Source organism: Nilaparvata lugens, chromosome 11, assembly GCF_014356525.2.
Source record: "Nilaparvata lugens isolate BPH chromosome 11, ASM1435652v1, whole genome shotgun sequence".
Taxonomy (NCBI): Eukaryota; Metazoa; Arthropoda; class Insecta; order Hemiptera; family Delphacidae; genus Nilaparvata; species Nilaparvata lugens.
Genome location: NC_052514.1, coordinates 5,232,152 through 5,252,140, shown reverse-complemented (window position 1 = coordinate 5,252,140; position 19,989 = coordinate 5,232,152). Strand labels below are relative to the sequence as shown.

Sequence of the window (19,989 nt, the reverse complement as noted above, 5' to 3'; positions counted from 1 at the left end):
GAGAAGCACACTTTACTGAGTTTACTGCACACTTCAGTGATGTGAGGAATCCAAGAGAAATGCTTATCAATAGTAACTCCCAGAAATTTAGACGTAGCCGATTCACTAATGTGCCTACCATTTACAGATATGGATATTGGAAAGGGTGACTTATTTTTTGTCAGAAACTGGAGAAATTTAGTCTATCATTAAATGTGGTCAAAACTAAATTTCTCCAGTTTCTGACAAAAAATAAGTCACCCTTTCCAATATCCATATCTGTAAATGGTAGGCACATTAGTGAATCGGCTACGTCTAAATTTCTGGGAGTTACTATTGATAAGAATTTCTCTTGGATTCCTCACATCACTGAAGTGATTCATCTATATATATAAAATCGAAATGGCACTCACTCACTGACTGACTGACTGACTGACTCACTCACTCACTCACTCACTCACTCACTCACTCACTCACTCGCATAACTAAAAATCTACCGGACCAAAAATGTTCAAATTTGGTAGGTATGTTCAGTTGGCCCTTTAGAGGCGCACTAAGAAATCTTTTGGCAATATTTCAACTCTAAGGGTTGTTTTTAAGGGTTTAAAGTTCGTCTTTTAGCATGTATATTCTTCTTCTCCCAATCTCTTAATTAGAATTGAAATTTCCATATCATATGTTACTATAGAACTATAATCTAGATAGAGTACCTCTTCGAAACAGTTGTTAACTGGCAACTAAATTAATAATTTTGTCAGGTTGGCATTAAGTTGAGTTGATTTTGTTAGGTTGGCACCAAGTTGAAGATTTAAATGCATTTATCGCGGAAAAATTGATTGGGCACTGCTACTTCAATCCTGGAATATTATATTACCAGCCGTCAGGCTCGCTTCGCTCGCCATATCTGTTTAGCCAGACGTCGTTTAGTCTGGACCCCCGACTGGATTGTCCTAATATAATATGATAAAAATGAAAAATGATCTCATTCGTGGACGATCCAGTCGGGGGTCCAGGGGGCGGAGCCCCCTGGCTAGACGGATATGGCGAGCGAAGCGAGCCTGACGGCTAGTTTAGAGTATTAAATCAACCTTCAAAATTCAAAATTTTAAATCATCATTTCTAGACCGAAAATCAAGTGACGAAGCAGTGTGTGACTATATAACCTTATATTTTGGACAAAATTAACATTTTATCAAAATTTTTGGAGAGAAATAGTACAGACTTAGCCTAATTTTTCCTCCAATGTCATAATTGTATTATGATTATAGTATTTTATACAATAAATAATAAAATAAATAGAAAATCATGCTTTATGCATCCTACACAAAATCTTGAAAACTACTGGCTGTCCCAACTCACAGGATTGTTATGTTCAATAATAAGAATCACTTTGTTACCACTTGTGGCTTAGGGCATTAACTACCTGCTGAGCTTAAACCAATTGAGGGACATCGTCGGTTCGGTGCGGCTGTCATGTGATTGTTTATTTGTGGTGAACTCGGTTAGAACGTTGCCTGACTCTGAGCAACATGTGCGTTGGTGTGTATGTGCTTATGTTTCATTTATTTAATTCATGTGATGCTCGTGACATATTGTTTGAGCTTATGAATTGATCTTGTATTGGAGAGTTAAGTGTAATAGAGGGCCGACTGCGCCCTTACTCCCCCTTCTAGGAAAAGGAACAAGAAGGATGCCATCGATAAGAATGTTCTATGATACTTGTATCCAAAATGGCGGCTGATTGAAATTTTAGTTTTTAAAGAAATGAGGGGTTGTAACTCAAATATTTTGAATGTAAGACCCATTGTGTGGTAGATCATATTAAACGCCTTTTCAAAATGAGAAAGATAACATCAATAAAAATGTTCTATGATACTTTCATCCAAAATGGCGACTGATTAAACTTCATCAATTATTTCTCTAGAAGCTAAAACTTCAATTAGCCGCCATATTGGATAAAAGTATCACAGAACATTTTATATTGATATCATCTTTCTTGTTTTAGGAAGGACTTGAAAATGATGTACCACACAATGGGTGTAACATTTTGAAATATTTGAGTAACAACCCCTCATTTCCTTGAAAACTAAAACTTCAATCAGCCGCCTTCTTGGATAAAAGTATCATAGAACATTTTATTTTATAGGTGATAATTTCTTGATCCATTCCGAGCTGCTTTGTATAAACACACTTTTTCTATGTATTTGAACACGACATGCAGTCGATTATTAAGTAAATATTAAAAACTTTTACTTACTGACTGGAGTACTTTCAATCGTCTGGCGATCATCTTCAACAGTGTAGACCGGAAATGTTTTGATAGTTAGGAAGATTTGTGGTGTTTATTATGTGATCAAAAAGTTTGTTGGATTTGAAATTCAGCTGTCCATTTAGTATGTTGTTACTGTCTAGGATGGTGGCTTTATAAATTTCAAACTGTTCTGTTGTATTTAATTCATGTCCATTTCTTTTTACTTTCAATATTGTAAGGTTGGTATCTATTTTTTGTGTAGGTGTGCCCGGTTTCATTTAAATGTGTTGCAAAAGCTGATTCTGTTTTGGTTCATATAAGCAAGAAACCAATCCAACAAATGAGAGAAAACACTTCATAGCACTAACATATATCAATAGTCAATCTAACAAAATTGCCAGAATTTTTAAAAAAGCAGGCTACAGGGTGGCTTTCAAAACCAAAAATAAACTGATGGCCACCCTCACCCCCAAAACCAACGACAACACCGACAAACACAACCTCCCTGGGGTATATAAGATAAAATGTAACGATTGTGAAAAATTCTATATTGGCAGAAGTGGACGATCATTCAAACTTAGATTTAAAGAACATATCAACGCACTTAAAACCAAAACAGAATCAGCTTCTGCAACACATTTAAATGAAACCGGGCACACCTACACAAACATAGATACCAACCTTACAATATTGAAAGTAAAAAGAAATGGACATGAATTAAATACAACAGAACAGTTTGAAATTTATAAAGCCACCATCCTAGACAGTAACAACATACTAAATGAACAGCTGAATTTCAAATCCAACAAACTTTTTGATCACATAATAAACGCCACAAATCTTCCTAACCATCAAAACATTTCCGGTCTACACTGTTGAAAATGATCACCAGACGATTGAAAGTACTCCAGTCAGTAAGTAAAAGTTTTTAATATTTACTTAATAATCGACTGCATGTCGTGTTCAAATACATAAAAAAAGTGTGTTTTATTGTATGCTATCTTTCTTGTTTTTAAAAGGCTTTTAAAATGATGTACCACACAATGGGTGTTTACGTTCAAAATATTCGAGTTACAATTGTCACCCCCTTATGAAGGGTTGAAATTCAGTTGTAGGTCAAAAGGTAGTGTATTTGACCAATAACTTATCCTGAAAGTTACAGTATTATATCTACAACTGTCTCCAACCTATAATAAGGGTTCCCATACACATGACTCACTCTTTATATACATGGAAGACTTATTCAGTTAGACTTGTAGTGCATTCCACATTTGAAGTTCGATCATCTTCTTCATAGATAAGCCAAAATAAAATAGATCATGGAATATTGAAAGAATATCTGATGAGTTTCTGTCCTTGATGTAAGCTTGATGTCCTTGATTGTATAGCGTGACCTTTAGCTGGGGTTTCGTTTGTGCGTATATGCCGTCGTCGACCTCGAGAGGGTAAGGATCTCAGATTGAGTAGATTTCAATTTGTCTAAATATAACCTGAAAGATTATGTTGAATTATGTTTTATTTTAATGGGGGACATTGATTAATTTTTTATACTTTTAAATAGCATATTTTAACCTCTTTTCTGTATAGGGCTACTTGTAATATAAATATAAAGAAAATAAAAATCTTAGTACCCTTTTTTTAAAATATTTTATCACCACATGTTTCGGACATTGATGCCATTTTCAAGTGATATGAAGTGAATAGATAAATACTACTGGAAGATTCTTATTTTGATCATATGTTAGTGTATTCATATGTTTTTATGAACTTGGACTGTAAATTTTGGGTTTAAATTCGCATGATTCTATCAAAAATGGGGTTATTGGTGTCTAATTGGATTAAGTTTATTATTTTATCTCTGTTTAATTTTGCTGCTTTATAAATATGGAAATCTTCTTTGACATTCAGTTTTTGACTTCTATTACCATAATTAATTATTTTCATATTGGAATTTATATCTGTAAAATTATGGCCTGAATCTATCAAGTGTTCAGCAAATGCCAACTTCTGTGTATAATTTTTAGATTTTGAAACCTGATATGGAAATTTCTACCTGTTTGTCCGATATTATAGAATCTGACGCAATCACTACATTTAAGTTCATATATTCCAGATTTTTTAAACTTATCTTGTTGTACATTTGAATTTGATTTCTTTTTTATCATCTCGAATGCATTATTTGTTGTCCTATAACCTAGAATGAATTTATTTTTTGTAAAAGTTATTCTTATAGCTTTATTAAATATTGTGTTATATGGAGCACAAATATATTCTTTATTTCCAACATTTCCTTGATTATTTTGAGTTCTATTCTGTATTAATTTCCCTTTTTGTTTGTAAATCATTCTATCAATAGTTTTGGTATTATATCCATTTGTTATTGCCATATATTTTATTATTTTCTTCTCTTTTCTGTAATTATCTTTTGACATGGGAATATTTATTAGCCTGTGTATCATTGAATTGAGAGTTGAAATTTTTTGTTGCCAAAGATGATTTGAATCTCTAGGAATTATACAATCTGTATTTTGTCATTGACAGCCACACATAATTTTTTCAAATTTTTGCTTTTATGAATTTTTAAAAATAGACGGGAAAAATCCATGTTGATTATGAGCTTATGAAGCATTGAATTCATTGGACATCCATGTTGATTATGAGCTTATGAGGCATTGAATTTGATGTATAATTACACGCTTTTACGAATTTCCCTACACCTTTTGCAGCAGCTTCAGTGTTGAGTGTGATATATCCATTTTTGCAACAATAGACCAATCGACAAAGGAATTTTGAGAGAATGTTTTAAACGAAATTTTTGACTCTGCAGTTTTGTTGAGACTAGTTGGGAGGAGAACATAACAAATGTCCCCATTCCTAACTCATGTGCTGAAGGGATGAGGGTGGTTTAAGAGTTAAATTTTTCAGCGTTTTGCTTCCACGCTCATATCTTGAGAACAATGCGTTCAACCGACTGAAATAACTATTTAAAAATGAAGCTTGATAAATTCTCTACACTTTTTGTTCAGTAGAGTTCTGTGATATTCCCAACAGTTTTCGAGATAATCGCTGTTGAATGTGTGTAATTGTTGAAATAAAAGGTTTTATCCAATGTTTTGCTCTTTCAGGGCTCATAACTCTCCTACAATGCATCATAAAAACTGATGCTTATGGTAGGTTTCTAGAGCATTGAATTCTTTTTGGAATGATGTATTATTTCACTATTCCAAGTTTTCCTTTCATTGTTATAGCAGTTTCAATGTAGGGGGTGAAATTTTCATTGCTGCAACAAGTGTCAAGGTTCCACACCTTTAATAAAGGGGATAAAAATGCGCAATTTTGCTATGTTCACCTACTAACTATTCCAAATTGATCTGTCAAGTCGAAAATTGTGTCACAGACACCCCCTTCAAATGTCATTGTCAAACGATCAATTGTTGAAACAATGAAAATTTAACCCCTTGAAGCTGTTATAACAATGAAAGGAAAACTTGGAATACTGGAATAATACATCATTTCGAGAATTTAATGCTCTACAAAACTATGATAAGCATCAGTTTTTATGATGCATTGTTGGTGAGTTATAAGCACGGTATTTAAAATAAAAACGGTGTGCGCAGTGGTCATGAAATGTGTGTGCAGTGGCCAGCCAGCTAGATTGTGTCATCGCCACCAACCGACGTTTTCAACACCTATTGGTAATTTAAGAAACTTATTTGCTAAGAACAGATGATTGGATATAAAATGACTTCAGCTACACCGGAAATTTAGCACAAACATGCGCGTGACACCCAAAGACCTTTAAGATGCATAGACTCACATGCAGCGCTAGTGTCGTACTTGGAATTGAAATCCGCCATTGAGGGGGCAACCCATAAGATTATTACATACCAATGCCACCAATGCCTTTGTGATCTATAGTATTACAAATATTATATATATAATATCTCGTGCTAAAATACCCCAATGGCGGCCTTCAATTTCAAGTAAGAGCTATCATTGGGAAGGCATAGGCATTGTGGGTCTATATCTCTTTAAGGTCTTTGGTGACACCTACCGTCTTCTTCTATATACCGTGGTTATAAGCGCGGTTATAAACATTGGATAAAAAATGTTATTTCAACAATTACACACATTCAACAGCAAATATCTCGAGAACTGTTGGGAATATCACTAAATTCCACCGAACAAAAAGTGTATAGAATTTATCAAGCTTTATTTTTGAATAGTTATTTCAGTCGGTTGAACGCATTGTTCTCAAGATATGAGCGTGGAAGCAGAACGCTGAAAAATGCAATATTTAAACGACCCTCATCTCATAGCTCATAATCAACATAAATTTTTCCCGTCGATTTTCCAAAAGTTTTATCAGCAAAAATAGAAAAAAAAATGGTGGCAAACGTGTTTTTTCAAAAAATGTCACACCTTCAAGAGTGGATATCTCGAAAACTAGAGGAGATATGAAAAAGTTGAAACATGAATATTGAAAGGAAATTATGTAAGCTTTAATTTGTTATATGTCAGTCAAGTACTTAGGGTACATGGTTTTTCAGTTTTATGCGAGAAACCAAAAAATGGCACATTTAAACCACCACCACCACCCCCTTAGGTTAACATGGGAGCCTCATTGTAGAAATCTTTGTGGCAAGCTCTCAAAGTCTATCTACCTCATATGATGTCTCAAGAGTCAACTGTCGAATGATTATTTGTGTATGGCATATTTCAGTTTGTTCCAAAGTCTTCTGTCATAATGGTATCCTACACTGGGGTGGAAGTAGTCATGTTTTTGGTGTTCTTCTCCTCCAGAAAAAAGCTGTGAGGATAATAGTGGGGGTCACTTTCAGGGAACATTGTAAACCGTTATTTGTTTCTCTTGGTTGTAACAATAAATATTGTTACAATTATGAGTGATGAGAATTATGCAAATTAGAAGATCAACTTTTTTTCTAGAATATAAGTCTGGTTCACGACCTTATAAGGTAAGGAATTTATAGCTGCCTAGGAAAAATAGCTGTCACTTGGTGGAAGAATGTATCTTAAATTGTAGTTGTAACGTCCCTTTCTATTGATGGAAATTTTTCTAGAGTATAGTAACTGCCAATCACAGTTGGTGTTGGTTAGGTCTATTTAGTATGGACGATCTCACAGCTGTCCACCTCAAGACGAGAAAAGCGAAGTGGACTCACTCAGCGTCTGTCGACTGTCATTAGCAGTACTAAATGTAGTCTGTTCAGAACTTGGTATTAATCTTGGCTTCCATGCCAGCTTTAGGCTTTTTTTAGTATTTGGCTCTGGAACCTTTTGTTCCAGCAGCATTTTAAGTCTTTTGCCTATGTAGTCGCTTTAATTAAGAAGAGAGAGAGTATCAAATTGTCACCTCACAATGGAGATTTTTCTCCTATAACCGCTACTAAAGGTACGTCATAGATTTATAATATTATTAAGGAAAATATCTTCAAAGAAAGCTTCCATCAAAGTATTTATTGTAATGTAAGAAAATTAACGATATATGTTTTGTAGAAATTTAGAATACCTATTAGTAGGAATTAAGATATTTGTTTGATTTAAACTATTTTTGAAGAGGAAGCTATTAACCTAAATTTCAATTACTGTTGGTTAATTCCAAACCAACTGATGTTCACAGTATATTATTATGAGCTCTATCAGTATTTTTTGGTTATAGATTTTATTTGTCTTTGTTTCTAATGAAAGGCTTTCATGATTATTTAGGAAACACCTATCATGTAATTATTCTTTTAAATTACACCATAAATGTGATTTATGTAAGAGAACTGACTAAACTAACAACAATACTCGAAATACCTTATTATTAAGTAATTCAATCAACTTGTGAATTATGTAGGCCTATTATGGAATACTATGTACTCATCGCTTGTGTATAGGGCGTAACCTTATTACAAATAAATTCTATTCTTTTAAATCAAGAGATTGAAGTAGGTAATGCCTATTTATGTTTTTAAGTAATAATCTTGATTTGAGTTTATATAACCTAATATAGGTTGATTTTATTATATTACTGAAGTTAAGTTAATTTGTATTATCCTAGTTTATTTTTTATTCTAACAGCGGTGTAAGTACGGGAACATCAAGTATGGGATCAACGTACGAATCCATCATTTCATGGGTTCATGAACGTGTGTCTTTAAGCCGCTGAGACGCCTCTGAATCGATGGCCGTCCTAGAAGCTTGGGGTATGCTGTCTCCTGTCCAACTGGACGTGTAGAGCTCGATCACCGAGCCTAGATTCAAGTTGAAGAAACAGCTATGAGGTAACAATTTTTTTCCAAATTAAACGAACGTCCCAGGAACTCCGGATGTGACAAAATGGGTTTTAGTGACCACAGACTTTCAATCAATTAAAACGTGCGGAATTAGACTTTTGTTAAATCATTATTTTGAGATATTATTGGGGATAGATAGATTATTAGTTTTATTAATTTGGTTTGAGTAATAGATTTTCGGTTGTATCTTTACATTGAAAAGTGAGGCCATATTTTCTCTGTAAGGATCCAGCTGGGAATTTCAGTTTTCTTTAAATTTATAAATAATTATAATCTTCTAAACTACTAAAAGTTGAATGATACTCATGTAGAGTTTTTAAAGGTCCCTTATTGATTAAATTAATGTTTTAAAATAATTCTCATCTTAAAGTTGTAATGGATCAAATGAAGTTTCAAGGACCCTAACCTTTCCTAAATTTGTTTTGATGACATATATTTTTGAATAGTTTTTTTTAAGGTAGTATACCATGATGTGATACTTGAGGAATGTTTGTCCTTGCAGCGTTCATGATATAAAGATACTGAATAGTTATTATTGGGGGGATCATTAATATTTGATAATGTTTTGATAGTGTTTTAAAGTTTCCAAGTGTGTTCAAAATTTAATGTTCTAAGAATTTTATGAATTTTATGTGGATCTTTTCTTAACATATGTATGGTTATTTATGATTAACTTCTGAGACATATCGATGATAATTTTCAATAATTGCTCTTTTGAAATTAGAGTCCTTTAAGCTTTTATGACTCAATCTAAAACGTTTTCAAATGTAGAGCATACGGAGTAGGTTATTACCGTATTACCTATTTCAGAGATAACCTAACTTTAGTAATTTTGTTTTCGATTTTCATAATGTAACTTCCTTTTGTTTTATTATTTGTTGAATTTAACTGTAAGAGGTGATAATATAATTGATACCTTCTCTCTATTTCGTTGTCTCTCTTGTCATTTCTGGTTTCCCGTTCTCTAGCACTAGGTATGTTTATCAAGCATCCCTTTTATTAAGTTATATTGTGTGTGCTTCTAAATTCTAAATTCAAAATTAACTTTCTAAATTCATAGCACGGCACAATTTGCTGCGCCACTCTGCTACTTTCTTGATTTTTTTAATGTATTGATCACGATTTATTCTTGAAAAGGCTTGATAACATACTTGTGGCCGGGGAATTCTCGATTCCAGTAATGAGTTTGCATCAGCAGACGGCTGCTGAAGTTTGATTTGATGTGAACCTGAAGCTAAAGTAACTTAGAATTTATTGTTTGAGACAAAGATTTTATCTATATTATTATCATGACTGACAACAATGTGTCAGTGACTGCTCAAAGTTCTGGACCGTCTGTCCAAGAGACCCAAACGCCCGGGACAACTGATCCGGCGCCAAGAGAATTATTCTGGATAGTCAAAAGTGAGGTTGAGTCACGTTTGTCTTCTAGTGGTCCACCTGGATTACTAGCTAGACCTTTAAATCCTAATCATTTGGTCAAGGGTGAATTATTTTTTGAGATGGAAACCTTGGGAACGCCAAGTAGTAATCTTAGTGATCTTAGTGTGGATTAGTTAAGAAAGAAATACAGGGAGTTACGAAAGGAAAACATTGAGAGTAATGGTAAAATATTCCGTGGAGTATTCAATCCTCAATCAGCTTTGGCCGAATTGGTGCCTATTAGTAAAATTATATCAAATCTTGATAGTTGGAGTACTCAAATTGCAGCTGCAGTTGAGGGTGATAGTCGAAAGGAGTGTTTCTATAAATGTCATTCAAATGTGTTGCATGCTGCAAATAGAATCATTCATTTGTAACTTATGCCCGTGAATCCTCTAATGAAAATTTAATTTCAGAATTGAATCGATATTTGGACGCTTTGTGTGAGACAAATGCGCGCTTAATTGAGTGGCAGCATTGCATAGCAAGTCGGGGTGCATCGCCTATCCCATATTCGACTGCAATGTCGAGCCCTGCCGTTGGGGATGCCGAAGCTGGGACTTCTCGAACTGTCGTGGCACCGTTCGTCAGTGCTGGTAGGCCAAACACTTCCCAGGTGGTACAGAGACTGGTGCATTGCCCCGTGCGCGCCACCCGAACTTAACCTTGACTATACCGCCACCAATGTCTCACAATTTTGTCCCGGTCGCTCAAAACCAAACTAGAGTCAATCAAAATTACTCAGCTATGGATTCACATGCCCACATGGAACCAAATTCATTTGCGAGAGACACGGTCCCATCATCATTTGGAACTCTGTATAACAAACTTCAAAATCCCATTGAGAGCCTGTTGAAGGATCTACCTGTAACGGATGGTCTGACGGTGGAAAAATTATTGAAATTCATTAGTGTTGCTTTAAAAATTCAGAATCAATTTGGTATAGGGGATAACCAATTATTTCAACTATTACAGCCTTTTGCACTCGGTCCCTTGTGCGACCGATTGAGTTTTGCAGTTAATTCTGGCAATACTTTCGACCAATTTCATGGAGACATTTTGAGATATTTTATTCCTCAGAGATTGCTTTCTGCTATTGAAAGACAGGAGTTTTATCGCCTCCAAAGATCCAAAGAGCCGTTGTCTAGTTACATTGTATCAGTAAGAGAGGCTGCTTGTCTGCTCAAACTTAATTTACAGGAGTCGGAGATAGTGCATACTATATGTTCAGGTTTGAATCCAGAGGAAAGGTCTCGCCTCATTTTTCTAGGTCGTCCCACAACTTTTCAGGAGTTAAATGCGATGAGTGTACAAGCTCAAAACTTGACTTTTGCCGACCAGGAGCGAATCCACATTGAAAGATCTAGAGTTAATAATCCCCATCAACAAGAAAACTCGAGAGGCTATGGTGATAAGAATTGTTTCAACTGTGGTAAGAGAGGCCATTTAGCTCGATATTGTAGGTCAAGACCAGTTAATCAGGAGACTCAAAATCGTAGCAATGTTGAAACTGCCAAGCCGAATCAGAATGTTTCCAACAGGAATGCAAATGTCAAATGTTTTACATGTAATCGTTTGGGTCACTACTCTCGAAATTGTAGGTCAAAGAAGACCTGACTAGTGAATTCATGTTCAAAATTTAAGCCCGGTAAAAATTGTAATGCAAGACGGATTTCCCGGAAAATAAATTCGAATGAATATGATTGTCATTCCAAAAGTAAGGTTATTTCATGTTTCTCCTCTTTCAATAAATGTAACACGAAATTTTCAAATAAGAGTCATCAAGGTCTGCACAAACGTCACCCAGCTAAACCCAAAGTCAAAGCTGCTACTGATGATGTTATGCCTATTATCAGATGTCAGTTGGGAGTATGTGGATATCACACACCTGCATTGATAGACTCAGGTGCGGTGAAATCAATTATTTCTAAATCTGTTCTGGATAAAATGCTTGCTAACGGTGCAAATATCAGTTATTTTGAGGAAAACTTTGTCTGTACTACGGCTAATCAAACCACTTTGCTTCTTAAGAAATCGGTGTATTTAAAGATTAAAATTGAAAATTTCACTTGGAAATTTAAATTTTTTTTGGCGAAAATTTAGCAGTCCCCATTATCTTGGGATGTGATTTCATTCTTCATTCTCAATTGGTACTAAAACTTTTTAATAAATGTTATTTTTTTGGTTTCAAACCAAATTTCAAATTCATGTTTGTAAACAACTGGAAATCTCTAGTATCTTCACTGACTGCTTCGGTCGGAATCCCGGACATGAATGGCGACTTGTCTATAGAGGAGAAAGCTCGTTTGGATGAAATTCTTCACAACTTCAATGATGTTTTAACCAAGAGACTAGGCAAAACAAATCTCATGGAATATAAGATCCGGTTAACATCAACAGAGCCGGTGCGAAGACCTCCTTATCAGTTGAATCCAATAAAGAGAGAGATTGTTGATACTAAGGTTAGGAAAATGCTTCAAGAAGGTGTAATAGAAAGAGCTATTTCCAATTATTCTAGTCCTTGTTTTCTTGTTCCCAAAACAGGTAAAGATGAGACCGACAGTGATGCATGGCGTTTAGTGGTAGATTATCGGTTCTTGAACAAACGTATTTCCCTAGATTCAGTTCCTTTGCCCAATATTGAAGGCTGCTTTCATTATTTTAACGGTGCCAAATTTTTCTCTATCTTAGACTTGAATCAAGCCTATTATCAAATTCATTTGCATAAAGATAGTCGAGCTCTGACCAAATTTTGCACTCCTAGGACCACATATCAATTTACAAGAGTTTCTTTCGGTCTTGCTGTTGGGTCACAGGCGTTGTCTGTTGTTCTAGATCAGCTATTCGAAGAGGAGAAGTACAAATTTATTTTTCATTACCTGGATGATATTGTCATTTATTCAAAAAATTTCGGTGAACATCTATCTCACATTAAGATAGTTCTTTCAAAATTGCGTGATGCTGGTTTTACTGTAAATCCAGAGAAGGCTAGTTTCGCCAAAAGACAAATTTCTTTTCTAGGACACATTGTCAATGAACATGGTGTATCGGTGGATCCGAATCGAACTAAGTGTATCCGCGAGTTTCCTGCGCCCAAAACTCAGAAAGGTGTCGCTCGTTTCATAGGAATGCTAGCGTATTATCACAAATTCATTCCGAAGTTTGCTGAGATCGCCGCGCCTCTCAATGCGCTTAGAAAAAAGGACTCTAAGTTTGAATGGAGTGAGGTTCACAATGAAGCTTTTCTCAAGTTGAAAAAGGCTATTACCTGCCCGCCTGTTCTACGCACGGCAGATTTTTCTAAACAATTTGTGCTTCAATCGGATGCGAGTTCATCAGCCATCGCAGCCGTACTATCACAGGAAATAGATGGTGTACTCCAACCCATCGCTTATGCTTCAAAAAAATTGACACCAAACGAAGCTCGATATAGTACTTATGAACTGGAATGTCTTGCCGCTCTTTTCGGAATGGAAAAGTTCAAAGTGTATTTGCAACACTCTAAATTTAAATTGCTGACAGATAATTCTGCTTTGTCATGGGTTCTCAATAATCCAAAAGGTGGACGAATAGGTCGTTGGGTCTTAAGGCTGTTATCCTTTCAATTCGAAACGGTCCATATTCCCGGTAGACTGAATGTCACAGCTGACAGTCTATCACGGATGTATCAAGACGAAGAAGAGCCCATTGATTTTACATCCAAAGACAAGGAGATTGAGCCCCTACTTTCAGTTATCAATACCTTGAAATTGTCAGATTCCCGCTTGCCTTTTCGGATATTAAAAGTCATCAAGATAATGATCCATTTTGTAAGGACATAATTGAGAAGATTTCAAATAATGTAGACCAATTTCCGTACTCTTTGAGTAAAGGTGTGCTTGTCATCAAATCTCGTAATTCTAACTCATTGAAGGTGGTAATACCAAAATTTTTGGTTCCCTTAATTTTCAAGTATTATCATGAGAGTACATTAGGTGGTCACTTGGGAATTTATAAGACCACTAACAAAATTCTAGAAAAATTTTTCTGGCCAGGCGTCAGAAAAGACATTGTTCTGATGGTGAAAACATGTAGATTATGTGAGAAAAGTAAACCCGCTCAACAACATAATTTCGGCTTTCTTTCTTCCAAGGTTATTACAAAACCTTTGGAACGTTTTTATTGTGATCTTGTAGGTCCATTAATAAGAACAATTATATGAGAATATATATGAGAATAGTTGTTTACTAAGCACTTCTGAAAGCAGAAGTGGAAGGTGATAGCTCTAGCAAATCTGAGGTAATCTGAATATCAGGAGATCGTCCAAGTATTTTCATTTTTTATTCTGATTTGTCTAAATAACCTAAAAGATGATGTTCAATTATGTGGGAGGTTGAGTTTATACTTTTTTATTCTTTTAAATGACAATAAGATGATATTATTATAAATGTTTTGATTATTGAATAATGAACACAAATAATAAAAAGTTTTTCGATCAGCTGTTTTTTGATCACCTTTCTTAGTTCCATGCTAGCGGCTGGAAAGGGCACTCTTTCCGGCCTAGGCCGGAAAGAAACCTGTTCTGACGTCAGACGAGAGTCGTCTGCAAAAAATGTCGTTTAGATCTACGTAGGGACTGGAAAACAGCTGCTTTCTGTGCAATGTGGCGAAAAAAATGATCCAGTCTCTTTGTTCGGAAAATTACTGTTTGATCTCCTGCGTGCAAACCCCTTCCATTCTTTGGAGGAGTTTTTCACACATACTTTATAATAAATTGAGTGTTAAGGGTTATGAATACTCCATTGACGTTGCTGATGACTGTATGGTCCGATAGCAAAAGAAGTAAATCTAAATCTCAATCATCTTAATCTAAATCATGCAAAGAATGGATGATGAACGGCCACCGTTCAAAAAGGATATTGAATTGGAATCCACCAGGAAGAAGGAAGAGGGGAAGACCACCTGAAACTTGGATGAAGCAAGATTAGTGAAGGATGACATGCACGAGAGGAATTTGGCAGAGGGAGATTGGATGGATAGAGAGGGATGGCATGTGGGATGCGAGAGACAGCTGAAGCTGTAAATTAAACTCGCTATCAAAAATTTCTCACATCAAAAAAAAGAAAAAAGTTCTAATTAACATAGGTCCGAAAATGCTTAGTTACCAAGTTATACAGGATGAAATATCTCGTCTGAATTTCACTTCCCCTGTCCTACGGGTATTTGTTGGCTATTAATTAAGATGTACAATCCATCGTACTCTATGTGAAATGGACTGAAAAATTGAATAAAACCGTTTCCAGACCTGTTGCTACAGTAATTTTCAAGATATGTGACGAAATACGCCAAACTTCGTCTCGAAAAACAAGCTCGTTCATGGTTTGAAGCAGATTTACTATGTTGAATGTACGATAAACACAAAATATTTTATCACATAACTTGTAGAAAGTAGGTATGTAAAATAAGTCTATAATAGACAAACGCAACCTCTAAAAAAAATAATCCTCAATTACATTTGTAGAGTGCTCAACAGATTTTGTCTATTTTTCATGCGTTTTGTATGTAATTAAGGATTTTTCAAAGCACCCTGCATATGAAAAAAATCGAGGTTGAAGGTATACAAATAGGATGGGAAGATAAGAATGAAGAGGTGATGATGATTATTTGATATTCATGTATAGTGTTATTTCTCCATACATGAAGCAATAGACGGAATAACAGAGTAGAGGATGTAACATTGTCTTATGATGTTTTTGTAGAATATTAGGTATTTATCCATCCCACAATCACAATATAAAATTAATATTGGGAGAGAATCAACAGGATAAACCTAAAACTGTTTCTCTTCCTAATTTTTTCATATTCTACGCTCTCTGGATTTGAATGAAGTGATAGAAGAGGTTGAAACTACTTTGTATGAAATGCTTGTCAGTCCACAATCGAGAAGCTTAAACTGAGATTATGGTATGAATAATACTCACTCATAATATTCTCTTGTTAAATATCCATCGTGAAGAGGGGGTAAATATGATCCAATTATCAGACTGTCTCCGCTTTTACCTGTCCTCTTGGTCATGTATTCTCCTTCTGCCAATGTCGAATTCTCTCCTACTATTATCTCCTCGACTTGTTGCTCAGCTTGTTGACTTGTGGCTGTCTTACTTGAACGAAATTTGGGCAACGCTCTGGAAATGATAATAATTGAACAAGCTTTAGTGAGTGAGCAAGAAGAGTTCAAACAGCAGAGATGCCTCTTCTTCGAAGTGTGAAAGGTTTTAGAAAGTTACACAGATTCCGCAATGATGACATTAGAAATGAGTTAGGAATATCATCATTAGCTGCACAACTTGGGATGAACAGATTGAACTGGAAAAACCATGTGGAAGAATGCCAGATACTAGGATACCAAAGGCTGTCATGAATAATGTAGACACTACGGTAGAAAGGATATTGGCAGACCTCTGAAAAGATGGTAAGATAAATACTGTAGTTATATCCTTTGAAACCGGAACAGGTGTGTACGCCTAATCCTGGAATGAAGAAGAAGAAAATGAAGAAGAAGGAGAAGAAGAAGAAGAAGAAGGAGAAGAAGAAGAAGAAGAAGAAGAAGAAGAAGAAGAAGAAGAAGAGAGAAGAAGAAGAAGAAGAAGAAGAAGAAGAAGAAGAAGAAGAAGGAGAAGAAGAAGAGGAAGAGGAAGAAGAAGAAGAAGAAAAAGAAGAAGAAGAGGAGGAAGAAGCTTTAGTGAGTTCTCACTTTTGACTTACTGAAGTCGTTATCCGTTTGTTTGTATGTTCTACAATAACTTTAAAAAGAATTGATCTAACAGGTCAAGTTCGTTGGACAACAAAATTGACCAACTTTATCGTCCTTTTTCAGGATATAAAAATAACATTGAAAGTGCATAAAGCTACGTTTACACCAAAGTTATTAACAAAATTTTAATAACTTAATCCTTATAGATTCTATTAGATTGAATATAACTCATCATACACATGATGAACATAAATGTGTTTGTCAAGTTCCGTTCAATCGAATAGAATCTATAAGGATTAAGTTATTAACATTTTGTTAATACTTTTGGTGTAAACGCGGCGGAAATTTGTTGTGATTGAATCCGCTGAAGGCTGAAAGGCCAAAGTCGTTGTTCGTCTGTTTATATGTTTTAAAATAACTTTAGAAAGTCAGGTCAAGTTCGTTGGTCAACAAAAATGACCAACTCCTTCGTCCTTTTCCAGGATATAAAAATAACATTAGAAGTGTATCAGAGGAAAATTTATTGTCATTTAATCAGCTGAAGAATACATTGCATGTGTAACCTTATCTAAATTTGGGAGGAGAATAGCGCAAGGTTATCTTATTTTTCCTCTTCCTATCATTTCGATGATGAACTTATTGTATGAACTGGAAACCCCTGGGCTAAAGAACTCGCTCATGAAATGTTGTATTGATCTCTGAGATTCGCAACTTGTTACCTTATTTTTGATGGTACACTTATTGTATGAATCAATAGATAATAAATAAAATAGGAATGGATAAATAAATTACTACAGTTTTCTCATTCATTCATGACATCATCCAAGGCTATTTGGAAGCCAGTCATGGCTCTTCATGCACTGACACATGATTTCAGCTTGTTAGTAAACAACATGATTTACAACTTTTACAGCAACAAACTGTTACGAGTTGAGATATCAATGTGCGGCTTCCGCCATTTATTTTTTCTTGGAACTCAGTATCAAAATCATGCATCACATGACCACCCTCTCATTTCAAAAAATAAATTTGGATTCATAAGGTGGTCGAAGATATTAAAACGACAGAGTAATTTTTAATTTCAAATAGGATCCCCAATGAAACCTACTGTCAAATTATTCATGCTGAAGAGATATTTAGCTGTTTCCAAGATTTTCATCAATTCTGTATAAAATGCGGATTTACAAGACTACAATAAGTTCATGAGCGAGTTCTTCAACCCAGGGGGTCACTAGTGTAAAATATTTATTTTATGCGCTGGCTGGAGGATGTGGAAGAAGACTTGTGGAAGGCGGGTATCAGGAGATGGAGAAGGAAAGCTGATGACAGAGAAGATTGGAGAGGCATTTTGAAGGAGGTCAAGGCCCTAAATGGGCTGTAGCACCAAAGAGTGATGTAGTAGTAGTAGTATTTTATGTTAGGTTTAGAAGCATCTGAATTTGAAAATCTACTTTGTGAAAATATGTAAGGACTGAGAATTTTGTGAAGTGGAGAACTACAAGACTTGACCCATTTCAGACTATGTGTAACCTTACCTAAATTTTGGAGAGAAATAGCACAAGGTTATCTTATTTTTCCTCTTCCTATCATTCCGATGATGTACTTATTGTATGAACTCGAGATCCCTGGGTTGAAGAACTCGCTCATGAAATGTTGTATTGATCTCTGAGATCCGCAACTTGTAATATTTTATAGAGTTACAAATATGATATAACAGTAATAGGTTCCATGGGGATACTATTCCAATTGAAAAACAAACTATTTCTGTCGATTCAATACTTTTTTCCGCCATCTTGGATCCGTCACATGGATCCAACTTCATTTTGATTCCAACTTTATTTTTTCAAATGAGAAAGTGGTCATGTTGTAATAGTGTGATATTGAGAGGGTAGTATTGTAGTTGTTTTTGTGTATCTTATATTATTTTTCATGTCTTTGAACTTTGATTTGTGAATGAACTTTGATTTTACTGTATGTTGAACCCTGCGTTTTAGTCTGAGAATTGACTCTGTCTTGTTTGAATTTGCTAACTTGTTGCTTAGTTGTCGGAATTAAAGCAATTTTCGTGCATTTTTCAAATGCAGTTTCAATTTCTTGTCGAAAAGCCACTATATTTGAAATTGTACGAGCATTGGCCTTTTTGCAGCTTGGCTTTTCCACTGTAAGTAATGCTCAACGCTCGTGGAGGGGGAATAATTTTCAGTGAAAAGGCCACAGTTGGTATTGAGATGCAAACGAAAAATCATGTAATGGTGCGCGAGCCTTGGTCCTCTGAATGGGTCTGTTGCCCATCCAGAGGGACAAATCGAAAAGTTTTTCATTATCAGTACTTTTGTTGTAGTTTTTATAGTAATATAAAATTGATAGAATCAGTGGATGAAAATTAAATAGTTAATTGTGTGCGTGAATTTAAGTAAAGTGTAGTAAGTTTCATAATGTCTGAGTTTATTGAGTTTTGGATTATGTGTTCTCAAAAGTAGAGTTTAGATATTGTTAAAATTGTGAGTGCCAAACTCTTGTTGTTTTCGTATTATAGCTCAAAATTTAGTACATAGAATGACCGAGGCCCGAATTTAGTTGCAGCAAGTTAGCAGGTTCGTAAAATGTATAGTTTAAAAATTGTGTATGTCTTCTTGACCTGAATCGATTGCTGAATAACTTTGTTTTGTTTGAAAATTTGACATGTACCTGACTTTTATTAATTCGTTCTATATATTGAGAGTTCAATAAATAGTCCAGGCGCTGGCTTACATTGAGCATACATGAGAGAGGCAGAGAATTTGACTTTGGATTATTGTTAGGGGGTCTTTAGTGTATATGAAACTCGATGTCGTCACGTCCCAGGGTGGTCGACAGCTTGGGGGGAAGGGGGTTAGGTTGTAAAAAACGCGCGTTTATAAAATCGCCTGTCCTGCAGTTACTATTCATAGTACAGCATTTAATTTTTCCTCAATATCATGTACACATAACTGGCTTTCTATGTGGTTCTCTACATTTTTGCGATAAACCGCATAGTTTTTCCGTAAAAAAATAAAATATCTCGAAAAATGTATTTTTTTATTATGGACTTTTTGTTATTTCTCGAATATTCAAGTAATTAGCCGACTTAGAGGAAAAGGCTCCCAATAAACGTTATAGGCCGTTTCTTGCTGAATCCAATGTTATATATAGTTTTGGGGTTACGATCATTGATGCGGCGGTGGGAGGAGGATAAGTAGCACTGTTACGCTGCGGCGCGGTCCTCCCCCATGATTAATGCGCGTAATGGCCTGTCTATCGCATCGCTCCTACTAGTCTATGCATTC

General features: G+C 35.2%; 1 protein-coding gene across 1 annotated transcript in view; it reads right to left on the bottom strand.

Moving 5' to 3' along the window:
• Window positions 1–16,109, bottom strand: part of LOC120353629 — a 50,757-nt gene extending 34,648 nt beyond the window's left edge. The window contains exon 1 of the mRNA XM_039438176.1: window positions 15,912–16,109. Within this exon, the coding sequence (XP_039294110.1) occupies window positions 15,912–16,006 (95 nt within the window). The 5' untranslated portion in view covers window positions 16,007–16,109. The remainder of the gene's footprint in view (window positions 1–15,911) is intronic.
• Between the last annotated feature and the right edge of the window lie 3,880 nt (window positions 16,110–19,989).